Below are 13715 nucleotides of genomic sequence, written 5' to 3'. Positions count from 1 at the left end.
CCCTGACTCTATGTGTGTGTGTGTGTGTGTGTGTGTGTGTGTCTTTTACTGCAGGAATGGGCGGAAGAGCTGTTCAGCCTGGCGTCTAACCTCTTGGCGCAGAACATGCCCAGAGAGGCCTGCCTGGAGAAGGCGTAAGATACGCATGCACACACACACACACACACTCACACATACACACATGCAAATCCACACCCCCCAACAGAAATATGAAAATCAGCTACTAGAAATGAAAAATTATCAGTCACATCTGGTATGTATTTTGCATATTACATACAAACAGCATGAAAAAGCAAATGAGTCATGTTATGTAAAAGAGACACTTGACTGACTGTAACAGTAGCCTAGTGCTCCCACTGTCTCTGACAGCGACAGACAGCCGTGTTGTCATGCACATACAGGCGGCGCGCATTTATAATCATACACAATAACACACGAGTGACACACACACACACACGCATAACATGCACATCAGCACACAAAATACACCAAAATAGTATATACACACACAGGCACGCACACGCAGACACTTTTACACAAGCGTGCACACACACATGCATACACAAACGTGCACACACACACACAGACAGACACACACACACACACACACACACGTGCACAGTGAATAAGAGGTAAGAAGTTGCTTTTCACAGCTCCTCAAGGCAGCCTGAGGGCTTGGGCTTGTAAAGGTCACTTCACCCTACAGAGATGGAGAGAGTGAGGCGAGAAAATAACAGACAGGAGGGAAGAGAGAGGAAGAGAGAGAGGACGGGGAAACGGGTGAAAAGAAAATACGTATTGTTTCAAGTGCCTCTCAGTGTAATGTCTGCATACAGTATGTGTGTATGTGTGTGTGACGGCTCACATGGTGCCTCCCTTGCCCCGATGACAGACCTGTGACAGTAGATCCATAAATAAGCTGGATTGCTGACCTGAGCATGCTGCCATGGTGTCGTTTCTAAATGTTAATGGGGAGCCGTGCCACCGTCTCCATTGGTTACGGCCCATTACATAACTCACCTGCAGCCCTCATCAATGGCTCCTTGTACGGCAAAACAGTTTCCTATAACCCATCGCCCTCACGCCATCTCCCATCCTGCGCAATAACTCTGTCAAACGGCTTACAACCCCACGTTCCCATCGATCTGATCGGGAACGCACACGCTGATATATGGTTCACCTCTGATATATGTGAGCAGAGCGTCCGCTTCAGTGTGATTCTGCAGTAGTACTTTGAGAGAATATGCTGGGTTCTGCTTGGTACAACTCCCAGCTGTCTGATGTTTATCAGTGAACAGCAGCCTTTAACTCGCACCCCCGAGGAGACTAATTGACTTATGAGACAATAAAAGCGGCCGTCGACCACATAGTACACAGAGAGTTGAATAGAATTGAGTAGAGCAGTTTCTTGTGGTCACGCTGGTTGCTCACAGCAGCAGCTGTTCTGCACCACTTCCTCACGAAGAATGTAATTCTTTGTCATACCAGTACTGCAGCATGTGGAGGTTTCATCCCTGTAGTGATGTAGATGTGCCTCTGCATGTGGTTAATCTTTAGTCTTAGATCTTCGGGCTGTGATGCATTTGGCTGTTTTTTTTTTTTTTTGGGGGGGGGGCAGTGTACTGTAGATGTTCCCAGCAAGAGGAAACAAAATATGACCCAGCGTCTCTTCAAATGGCTCCTTGCAACAAGACATTCTGTTGTGATCAATACATTTGTGCTGAGGCCACTCCTTGGGTAATGTGGCCCTGTGTATCAACCATTAGAGATAGAATTGCACATTACACAATGTGATGATTATGACTGTATGACTGTACTAGCTAAACCTCCCGGGATCCCCACTGACACGGACCCTTATCCCCTCCCCCCATAGGCACTACACGTTACAGTAACGTACAGTCTCCACATCTGACTCAATGCGTTACATTTATGCATTCTGTACAGTGAACATTCCTCTGGTCAATATTTTGCACATTACTGCACTAACTGTACAGCTTTTCCATTTCACTTTAATAGCAGATATATTGCACATTTTTTATTATATTTTTTCATATTCCGTATTGTAAATATCTCTTTTTGTTTTTTATATTTATGTTCTTGACTTTTTGACTTGCAGTACTTGTGTTTTTTACTTCTACTTTCTTATTTTTCTCCATGTTTATTGTATGCATCTACATACCAAGACAAATTCCTTGTATTACTTGCCAATAAACCTGATTCTGATTCTGATTTTAAACAAGCTGGAATCTACCTATGCTTTTTTTTGCTGATGTTTTGTATTTCAACCCCCGCCCAAAAAATAGTTAGTGAATTCTGGTGGAACCTGACCTTGTTGGTTTAGTATTAACTAGAGGAGGAGTGTAGGTGAAGGAGGGAGGGAGGAGGAGGGGGGAAGAGATAGATAGAGAGAGAGAGAGACATAAAGAGCAAATAGAAAAGAAAAAGAGACAAGTAACCTGTTTTCCCCACTCGTCTTCCTGAATAGTACAGGTTCTTGTGGGGCATCAAGAAAACCAAGCTAGGCTTATTCCTTCCTTTCTCGTTCCTTCCGTCCTCCTTCCTTCCTTCCTTCCTTCCTTCCTTCCTTCCTTCCTTCCTTCCTTCCTTCCTTCCTCTCTTCCCCAGCTGACCCAGTGTAGGTGCAGTGATGTCAGCTAACTATCAGCTAGCTCTTTCCCAGCCAACACTTCATCTCTTCATGTTTCAGTTCATGCTTCCCTCTTCTTGGAGGAAAAGACCCCAGACTAAACCCACCGTGGCCCCCGTTAACCATTACTGTCATCAATGACTTTGCCTGTGGCAGCCAGCCTGCCCTATGAAGTGGACACTGTAATGGATATTAATTATTAGCCAGCAGCCACTTAAAGCCCAGCCTGTAATGATGGCTCCTGTTGCAGCTAAGCTATTTATAGACCAGGCTCTGCTGCCTCTGTTGCTGCTGCATGGCTCTGCACTGCCAATTCAAGACATCCAGGGATTAACAAGGAGCCTAGCTTGTCATGTAAACGCAGCGTAATATTCATCAGTCCATGGTATATGCACAGAGAGCTCTGCACATGCGATCGTTCGCTGTGTGTTATATAGAAACAGGCTTGTTTGTTGCCACAGCGATGCATGCGCTGTCACATCAATGCACACACCCACACATAGACAAACAGCAAACAGTTGTGGACACATGCATCGGTCACAAAGGCACAAAAGCTCGCACAAACACGAATAAAATAGTTTACATAACTAATACATCACTCACACAGGTATAGCACAAAATATGCATGCAGCACACACACACACACACACACAGTTATTGATTTTATGTTGTGTGAACCTTGTTCTCTGTCCAATGCAGATACACTCGACTGAAGCTGCAGCTCAACCCTGAGGGGCGAATCCCTGTCAAGAAGTAAGTCTCTCTGTCTGACTCATCCCTCTCTCTTCTCCTCCACCTCCCCTGCCACCTCTCTCCTCTTCTTTTGATAAATCCACTTCTTCCTCTTCCTCTGCCTTCTCTGATTATTACCTGTGCACACATATGTAAATCTATCTATCTATCAATCTATCTATCTATCAATCTATCTATCTATCTATCTATCTATCTATCTATCTATCTATCTATCTATCTATCTATCTATCTATCTATCTATCTATGTCTATATGTCTATCCCATCTGTTTGAATACATTACCCCTTCCTACTCTCTTCACATTATCTCCCTCCAGTTCTTTCCAGCAATCTTCTCATCTCTCCTCTCAATGTTGCTCCATTTTTTCTCCACCTCCCCTCTGTCTCTGAAGAGCCCCTCTCTCTTGGTTCTGTGTGTGTGTGTGTGTGTGTGTGTGTGAGAGAGAGAGAGAGTGTGTGTGAGTGTGTGTGAGCGATCTGAGCAGTGGCATGCACTGGGAGGGCCAGCGGGGAAATCTGACCAAAATCATCCCCCGAGGGAGACACTGCTGTTTATCTGAAGGGTCTTCCAGCTGTCTGTCTGCTTCAGCTGCAGCTCCAAGTGTGCCAGTGTGTGTGTCGTTGTGTGTGTGTCTGTGTGTGTGTTCTTGTGTGCATGTGTGTGTGAGAGAGAGAAAGAGAGGCATAGAAAGTGTTCATCCATCCTAGCGTGCGTATGAGTGATTCCTGTGGTGTGAGTTCTGTGCAGTTTCAGTCCTTGTCTGCGAGTTTGTCATCGACTCATTTAGAAGCCAACTCTCTCCGTCTCCATTAGTCAAGTTGAGCTTTCAGGCAGGCAACGCTGAACTTCTGCGATAACCTCTCTGAGAGCCGCGGAGGAAAACAGTGGGTGTCAACACACAGAGAGGCAGAGAGACACTCCTTGCCGTTTAGGGAATTAACCTCCTAGCTGGGAGGACATGTCAGCTTGACTAATGTCAGCTTGACTCTGCTCTCCCACTGAGCATACAGTATGTGCTCATGGATCAGCGCAGGCATACCTCTGCATGTAATTAAAACAGGCTTTGGCCAAAGGAAAGGAGACCTAAACAGCTAGCGGTAGCTGTAGCGATGCCGGAATGCATTGCAGTAAATCTCATTCATTGTCCAGACTCTAAAATACAAATTAAAAGAAACAGTAGCCCCACGACAAAAGGACAAAGCACTCTCTTTTTCCACACTCAAAATGATGGATGGGGCAAGGGCAAACAGCATATTAGCTAGCTAGGATAGTTTTTAAATGTTAAGATGCATTGTGAAGTTGGAAGCGTTTGGTTTGCATTGTAAACACAAGAGCAAGGAGACCTGTAGTCTAATTGGGCGAATGGTGAAATAGGAAAGTTGCAGTGAGTTTATTTTGTATTGGCAAATAGTTTCAAGTGCTTTTCGCGAATCTAAGTGAGCATTTCCATTATTTATCAATGCTATTTCAGGTCTGTGGGGATTGGAAGCGTCATTCTCCAAATCACATGCAAGTTCTTCAGTCCCCACTGACATGCACTAGCATTGCTAACAAATGCTAATAAGAAGCTTCCAGTATCTTAAAAAGGGAAGAGATTGGCTTGTGATCAATAATGAATATTCCCTTTAAAATGCTCTGGACTAAATCTATATGTCAGCTTGCACAGTTTCTGATTTGCACTTACTCTGTACATGCTCTGTATACGAGTCCATACATACTGTATGCCTGGACACATTTCTGTATGTATACAACCTCCATCTATAAATTGTGGTCTTTTCAGCAACTAAGAAAAACAGCCTTGTTTTAAGGTTGACCACCATGTATTTTTGAGTTTATCCAATGGGTTTTGAAAGGGGAAGAGGCTGTAGAGTTTTCTCAACCCATAGATGAGCATGCAATCCTTCAGTTGAAGTAAAAACATGAAAATCACCAAAATTCATCAAAAACATACGGTCTGTACATATATGGTTTAGCCATCTGGTGTTTTTGATGGGGTGAACAGCTATTAATGCACATATTCAAACATGCACCTTCTGTATAGTACATGTTATCTACATCTGTAAATTGAATATATATGATAAAGTGAATAGTCTTTTACAATGCATTTGTACATATATATATGACCTTGGTAAACCTGATAATGTGAATGTGATACATTTTGTACATCATGTATATAAGCTGCAAATTCACATACTGTATTTGTTTTCTTCTTTTCCCATAGTCTTTCTCATTCCTAAATTATTGTTTTTCTCACTTATTCTGTACTGCATATATTTCTTTTTTTTGGCACATTTTCACATCATGCATATTTTCTTTGTCTCATAATGCTGTCATTCATATTTTTTTCATATATTCATTCATACATTTCTATATAATATGTTCTTGACACATTGGTATTGTTGGTTGCATTGTTTCATCCCCAGCCTATGCCACATTCTTTTTTTAGATTCTGTTTTGCCTTGCATCCTATCACTGTTTTTCCTGAGACGGCCCAGTCTCCCACAGGGATCATTAAATTTTTATCTTATCTTATCCTAAATACGTATCATTTGAAAGCTGTAATGAATTTGTCAATTTGACACAGGATATGAGTGAAAACTCCGTCTCTATCTGTCTCTATCTGTGTGACATGCTGTGTGATCACTAAGCGGGGGTGTGTTTGTGTCCCTGCAGTATCTTCAGGATGTTCTCAGCAGACAGGAAACGAGTGGAGACGGTCCTGGAAAACTGTAACCTCCCTTCTGGCAGGGTGAGACACCAAACTACCGTAGCTACCTCTTTTTTCAATGTCACTGTCTCCTTGTGTTTCCTCTCTACGTCTCTTCCCCTGAACCTCTTTCTGTCTGTCTCTCTCTTTCCCTCTCTCTCTCTCTGCCTGTCTTTGTCGCATCGCTTTCTGTCCAACCATCTATCCATCAGTCTGGCGAAAACAAATTCTTTAACCTCCCAAAACAGCAGTTAATTGCTTCTGCGCTCATTTGTTTGGAGTCTTGTTTTCTGGATGTCTGCATGACTTCCCACTCATAACTGATTTTGTCATGGTTCCACTGAAACGAACGGACCCGGTGGGAGTAATGGAGATGACAGAAGCTGTTTTATCTTTACCACTCCCAGATATTACTGGAGAGAAGCTGTCCCCTCATCCACAGAGCTCTAATGTGTCCCCCGCCACCGCAAACAACCACTGTCTTCTAGCAGTAGCAAGCAATTAGCATGCTCTGACGAGGGGGAATGCTGTTTGATGCAGAGAGACGCACGAACAGAATCGTATCCCAGACAAACACGCACACACATCATACATAAATGGCTTGTGAATACAAACAGAACGTACGCACATATTCACCATATAAACTCTTTGTCTTTCTCTTTCACACACGAGTACAAATACAAACAGACACACACACACACAAAACGAGCTATACATAATTAGCACAGGGAGAAAGAGCGTGAGGTAAAAATGTGTTGCTGTATGAAGGTCTGGTGGGATTTGCTGTTGTTCCAACACGCAATTAATTACAGCTAAACGATGGTGCTGTTAATCCCCGAAACACACACACACACAAACACACTCTCACACACACACACACATTTACGCACACACATACCCAAAGACACATGCGCAAAGTAGCTCACACCAAGGTCTTTAGAATGAGTCATTGAGTTTCGGCGGGGCTTGACCTGCATCCCCCCCCACACCCCACCCCGCCCCCCTCCATGCGTCCTTCCTCATCCTCTCTTTCTCTCGCTCCTTCCTAACAGTTTTTGGTTCTGCTCTGTTTCTCCCTGGCAGAAGGCGACCGGCCGCCGCTGAGCGTACTGTGTCTTCATCAGACCAGTTTGGCTCAGATGGCTCTATATGGAGCCCTTGTGACCACAGCCTCTTGTTTAAGTCTGGGTGCATATTTCAGGCAGTCATCTTTGTGGATTGTTTACATTTTAAATTTAGATGTGTGTGTGTGCAAGCCCTCCACAGGGAGGTCAGAGGTCAGGGTCGGCTACAGAACAGCCCATGGAGCTGGTAGAGATTCAATGTTTTACTCAAGGACACATCAGTGGGGTGAATGCTTGTCCTCTAAATGCCAGTCTCTCTAACTAGAGGTGCACCGATGCCAATTTTCCGGAACTGATACGAGTGCAGAATACTTTAAGTAGATCGTCCCATACTAGTACACTCTGAGTCCTACTCAATTAATTAATTCATGCCACCTAGTATTGGCCTATTATAAAACAATTACAGGAACAAGTGCTTCATTTGATCAAAATATGCACTGAAAATTAGAAAATGAGCTGAATGTTCTTTCACACAAAGATCAGCTTTTAAATTTTGGTTTGCTTACCAGTGTCAAGCCCGGCAGAATAAAACAGTAACACCCACTCAGTCAAAATTTCATATTAAAACCCATATTGATGAAAATGTGTTTTTCATCATTTTTCTCATTTTTTTGAGTAATACAAAGTAGCAAAGTGACGATATTTATGGGGGACACTAATTGTTGGTTTTTCCAAACCTCTGTTCATACCATATATTTATACCAACATTAGTAACTTTTCAAAAGTGGTGAAAAGTGAAACCTTTCCAAGAGTGACAGTGACAAATTGTATTTGGAATGCAGAATCGCTGCATTTCCAGTATTATTCTGACATGTCTGGCTGTCTTCGGGGAGCTGCTTGGCCTCTCTTCCACTCTCAACATTGCCAGACACGCTAGCTTGGCACAGCTGGCACTTTGCTTCACTCAGATCAAAGAACGGCCACACTGCAGACATTTTTCCTACCACTGGAAAAGTATTTTATTGCCAAAGCGCAACTCATTAAAGTATCCGTATCGGGACAGCTTCATTTGCTGATCTGAGTACTTGGGAGGTGGGTGCCAGGTCTCCCTTGTAAAAGAGAAATTGGTTCCTCCTGGTAAAATAAAGGTTAAATAAAAAAACAAATTGGCATCGAGACGATACCTCATACACTCTTGGTGCATCTCTATCTCTAACCACTCGGCCACCCTGCTGCCCTACAATTCATGTGTGTGTATTTGTGTTTCTGTGTGTGTACCTGACCCTGCTGCTGTCGTCTGCTGCAGAACGACTCCATCCCCCAGGAAGACTTCACCCCAGATGTCTACAACATGTTCCTCAGCCACATCTGCCCTCGGACCGAGCTGGACCACATCTTCTGCGACGTGTAAGAACCGCATTTCCCTCTGCGCTCTTTGTCTCTTTAAACAGTCTGTCCGGGAAGTAGCCTTCCCCGCCACCTCTGAAGAACACAGCGGTATCGAGCAGAGAAAGAAAGGTGTTTTGAAAAAGACAGCTTAAACAAAGCGAGAGCGATTCATTTCAGATCGGGTTATTTACAGCCATCTGTTGCTCTTTTCAAACTGACAGCTAGATAAATGGCTGCCATCCTTGATAGGACAACACGGCTTTGCAGGCTTTAGACGACAGCTCCAACACCTGGTTTTACCTATTACAGTCTTCTTGAGGAGTTAATTAATGTAGCAAAGTGTGCTGTAACGGCCCGGGCTGTGGCTCCCCAGAGCCTGGGTGTGTGGCCCCCGCCGCTGCAGAGGCACAACTGCCCCTCGGCCCAGAGGGATTCAGGTCCATCGGCTGAGGCGGCGTGCCAGCGTGACCGGGGCCGTTGCAAGTCATAAATCTAGATTTTAATCACAGTTAAGTGAGATGGCATGAGAGCCAGGAGGATCTGGAGATGATAATTTAGCAGAACAGGCTTAGATGTGAAAGGCGTTTTAATCAAATCTCACAATTTACTCAACACAACATTTAATCCTCCGCTTCTTTGCGCTTCTGTTGCCGTCCCTCTCTACATCTCTCCCCCGCTTTAATTACCGCTCCTCCCCTCCATCATCTTCTCCTCCTTTCATCTTCTCGTATCTCAATTTTTGGATTCTGTTCTCCCTCCCTGTCCTTATCTTGCTTATTCCTCTTCCTCCCCATCTTTTCCTCTTGCTTTCTCTTCTTGCACTCCCGCTACTCACCTGCTCTCCTCTCCTCTCCTCTCCTCTCCTCTCCTCTCCTCTCCTCTCCTCTCCTCTCAGGGGGGCTAAGACTCGTCCATACCTCAATGTGGAGCAGATGACAGAGTTCATCAACAGTAAACAGCGAGACCCTCGTCTGAATGAGATCCTCTACCCTCCTCTCAAACCGGAGCAGGTCCAGCTGCTGATCGACAAATATGAACCCAACGCCTCGCTGGCACAGAAAGGTCAGTGGCTCAAATGTGTCTGTCAACACATTAATTCACACACACACAGGGACACACACATAAATACACATACCCATAAAGTTTCTTTCATGATTAAAACTCTTGATACGTATGTGTTACTAGAGTCAAGCCAATCCAGGTGCAATCCTGTAGTTGTGCCAGTGTGTTTTGGAGTAAAAAAGTATTTTGAAAGCACACACACACACACATACTTCAAATGCACACACACAGGAGGGAGTGTTTTCAGTGCCCACACCCCCCCCCCCCCAGAACCCCCACACCCCCATTGAATTTGGCAGGGGTGTTACCATAGCAACAGCTGTGCTACATGGTGTCCAGAAGCTCAGAAACTGAGGGGACATAGCGGGGTGCCAGGGAACGGAATGTTAGAAGTCTAAAAACACCACACACACACACACACACACACACACACACATCACCAAAATGTTTCACACACTCCAAACAGTGCCAAACTGTTTCACTCAGTCCCTTTCCTGCCATTTTATGTTTTTGCTTTCATGAGTAGGATCCTTGACTGGAGCAAGAGAGAGAGAGAGAGAGAGAGAGAGAGAGAGAGAGAGAGAAGAGATAGAGGGAGAGGGAGAAAGTGTCTGGTTTGTGTTTTGTACTCCAGGAGAGCTTTAGCAAATAGCAAGTGGCAACTGAGTGCAGTGATACTCTAAAAGAGAGAAGTCACTGTCTCACTCTGTTTCTACACATATACACATAACATACATACACATATACGTGCGTACACACACACACGCACACTTTTCTCTTCCACTTTCTCTCCCTTTCATTTGTCACAACACTCTACTGAGTCTCTTCTTAATTCACCATTGATGTCATTAATCTCCTCCCTCTGTGTGTTCAGGTTTCACTTAATGATTGCATTAGTCATGTCAGCTCCTATGTATTTAGCTACTTAAGCTATACTACATCTGAGCTGAGCAGTATCACCGTACCGGAGAGTGCTTGGACTCAGTGAAATGTTCCCATCCTGGTCGTCAGCAGCAGTGAGAGAGCTATGGGACGAACTCTTAATTCTTGGATATTAATTAAACTTTTTAGATTAGGTTTTAGATTTCGCTTTTTTTTCCCAATAAAAATCTATTTTAAAAAACGTGTCTCTGTGTAGCAAAGTCGTCTAATCTCTCTCCGCCGGTAGAAATAAAACCCTTCGTCTCATTCAAGCTCATGCTTTCATATTATGATACTAATGGGATACTATATTGATCCACGTAGGGATTTTTATTTTTTTTCACTCGCCCCACTCCAGGGAGGTCCGAGCACAAGGTCACCTACAGAACAGCATCCTTGGAGCTGGTAGGGTTTTAGTGTTACACTTCTGCAAGGCGGATGCTTTTTCCGACACTGGAGCTTGAGTCACATGACTTGGACTCGAGTCAGACTCAAGTCACAATTTTTATTGCTTGAGACTTGAGACTTTGACTTACTTTGATGACTTGTACTTGTACTTTGATGACTTGAAAATGCTTCTAAAGTCTTGTGAATGTGAAGTCATGTGTATGTGTAAATGGAATGATTGAAACTAGAAATCAAACTTATGATGCACATATTTTATACAATTAAAACAATATTGCATTGAAAGACTTTTCAATAGATATTTTGTTTTCTTTAAGATATTAAATTGATACTGGACTTGATTTGTTCTGACTTGATTTGGTGTTCTACATTTAGACTTGAGACTTGACATTAATGACATGGACTTAACTTGGACTAATCTACATTTAGACTCGGGACTTGATTTGAGACTTGTCCTTAAAGACTTAAGACTGATTTCGGACTCGAGCAAAGTTGACTTCGTCACGCCTCTGTTGCTAGCACAGCCAAACATCTTGACGCAGGCACAGGACTTCTAGGGATGAGCTTTAGACGGGCTTCATCTTAAGAGGAAACCCCCTGTTAGCATGAATGGCAAACAAGTCATAGTGCATGAAGTCATAGTCTGGTTATTCTAACACTTGCCTTAATCCCTGCTCTGCAATCTGACTTTAGAGGCAACACTGTCTGAGATGTGTTATTTCTGGGGAAACAGACTCAGCAGCAGCTTTATCAGGTGGTGTTTGCATCACCCTGTTGTTATCTGTAGACCTGATGGTTTAATACATGGTTGAATACATTTAAGAATACTTGAAAAGAAAACAAACAAACAAACAAACAAGACACCTGAATGATCTAGGGAGTGATACAGATTTTCTTCAAAATTAAAAAACTGGAAATTCACTCTGTCAATATTAAGTGAATTGCAGTTTCACTTTTGATTTCAAATTGAGTGCATTGAAAATAAATTGACCCCAACTGACTTGAAGCAGAACATGAGCACCATTTGAATAATCTCTCCTGAGTAAAGTGCCTGCTTTTGTGGCTGCTCAAGCGTGTGACAAAAATGAATCACGCCCGCCTCGAGTAGTTCAAATATTCTTTTTTAAAACCGTATTCAGATCTACGTTTGGACCGCCCGGTGTTTTTACTCTGAGGACGTACCGAGCGACGCGCGCGTACCGAGGGTTCCTGTGTGATCGGTGCTGTCCCAGCCTCTCTGGAAGCGTGCCCTTCTCTGTCCCGGTGACAGATTTCCCCATGTGAAGTATTTATCTAGCCGGAGGAAGTGCTGCCATCTGCTCTGCGGAGAGGTCCAGAGCTCCACATGCTCCCTTCACACACTCTCTCTCACACACACACACACACACACAAACAAGGGCACTCACATATATACCGGTATACACATAAACGCATATATAAATGTGCATGCATTTAAGGGTGGGGTGGTGCATACTAAGCAAAGTAGTGCCTTTAGAGTGCATTGAAGGCGCATATGCTGTATATGGATGCATACACATTCATTGGAGATAGTGGATTGGGAAGCCTTAGGTCTGCCCCAGAAGAGAATGTATTATTCAGGAAGAGGAGTGGGAAAACAGGTTACTTGTCTCTTTTTTCTTTTTTACTCGCTTTTTGTCTCTCTTTCTCTCTCTCTCGCTATCACTGTCTTTCTCTTCTGTCTGTCTTTTATGAATGTAATACCTTTCATTCATGCCTTCAGTGCAGCCATGCTCTATCACTGTCTTTGACTCCTTTAGTCTGCGCTCGATCAAACGCGCCGACATTGTTTGAAGGCAGATGAATAAAATGCTAAATGAAACGAGACACTTGGAGTCTCTTACAGCCAGAGTGGCTGATGGCATTTCATGGCATATTCATCTTCAGTGATCATAGCTAGGAAGCACTCTGTCAGATTTTGTCAGGTTTTGTCCACTCTTGTCTTACAGGTTATCATTAAAATCAGATCTCTGCAAATCTGAACATCTAACCTGAACCGATAAAGTTCTGCCCCAGTTTCGTCTCAACGGAGCAGAATCCTGATTGTGGCCAAAAGCAAAAAGCTTTTAATTAGACTAGTAATTAGACTATTTGCAACGGTGGAAGTAACTAATTACATTTGCTCACGTTACTGTAACTGAGTAGCTTTATTATGTACTTGTACTATTTTGAGAATGTTTTTAAAGTCAGTAATTTTACTTTTACGTAAGTACACTTTCACTGAAGTATTGTACTTAGCTACATTTTAAATCACATCCACTACAAAGTCGATAAGCAACTGAAACTGGACCATCATAAATTGACAAATTGTGGAGTCCTTTGCAGTGAACAATAAGTCAACAAAGAAGAGAACAGTAATCTGGCTTTACTTTGTGCACTTTATTTTGTAATTTCCAAATTTTCCAATTAAAATAACCTAGTTTGAACTCTGTCCTCTCATCCTTTTTGAATTGCAAGATCACATCTAAAAATGTTTTCTATTCTAAAAAGTAATCAGTGCTTTTACTTCTACTTAAGTAAAATATCAGCAAGTAACAATACTTATACTTGAGTAGGACATTTAAGTAGCCTACTCTTTCCACTACTCACTATTATTCTCTTCCTTTTAGATCAAACATCACATTTCACCTTTCAAGTCACACCTGTACAGTAACACCTGTAGGTTCTCACTCACTTTACACTTAACTGTACTTGAACCCCTAGACCCAGCCATGTTAACACCATTCTTCTCTGCTTGACCTATAGGTGAG

The 13715-nt window shown here is 43.1% G+C and overlaps 1 protein-coding gene across 1 annotated transcript in view; it reads left to right on the top strand.

Moving 5' to 3' along the window:
* plcb1l (phospholipase C beta 1-like) overlaps positions 1 to 13715 on the top strand; it is a 117375-nt gene that overhangs the window by 64785 nt on the left and 38875 nt on the right. Inside the window, exons 5-9 of the mRNA XM_078289744.1 lie at positions 55 to 134; positions 3347 to 3400; positions 6073 to 6148; positions 8477 to 8577; positions 9455 to 9621. Of these exons, the coding sequence (XP_078145870.1) occupies positions 55 to 134; positions 3347 to 3400; positions 6073 to 6148; positions 8477 to 8577; positions 9455 to 9621 (478 nt within the window). The remainder of the gene's footprint in view (positions 1 to 54; positions 135 to 3346; positions 3401 to 6072; positions 6149 to 8476; positions 8578 to 9454; positions 9622 to 13715) is intronic.

The sequence above is a fragment of the Centroberyx gerrardi genome, chromosome 18 (genome assembly GCF_048128805.1).
Source record: "Centroberyx gerrardi isolate f3 chromosome 18, fCenGer3.hap1.cur.20231027, whole genome shotgun sequence".
Classification (NCBI taxonomy): Eukaryota; Metazoa; Chordata; class Actinopteri; order Beryciformes; family Berycidae; genus Centroberyx; species Centroberyx gerrardi.
Note: the sequence above shows the minus strand (reverse complement) of the source record. Positions and strands in the feature narration are given on the sequence as shown.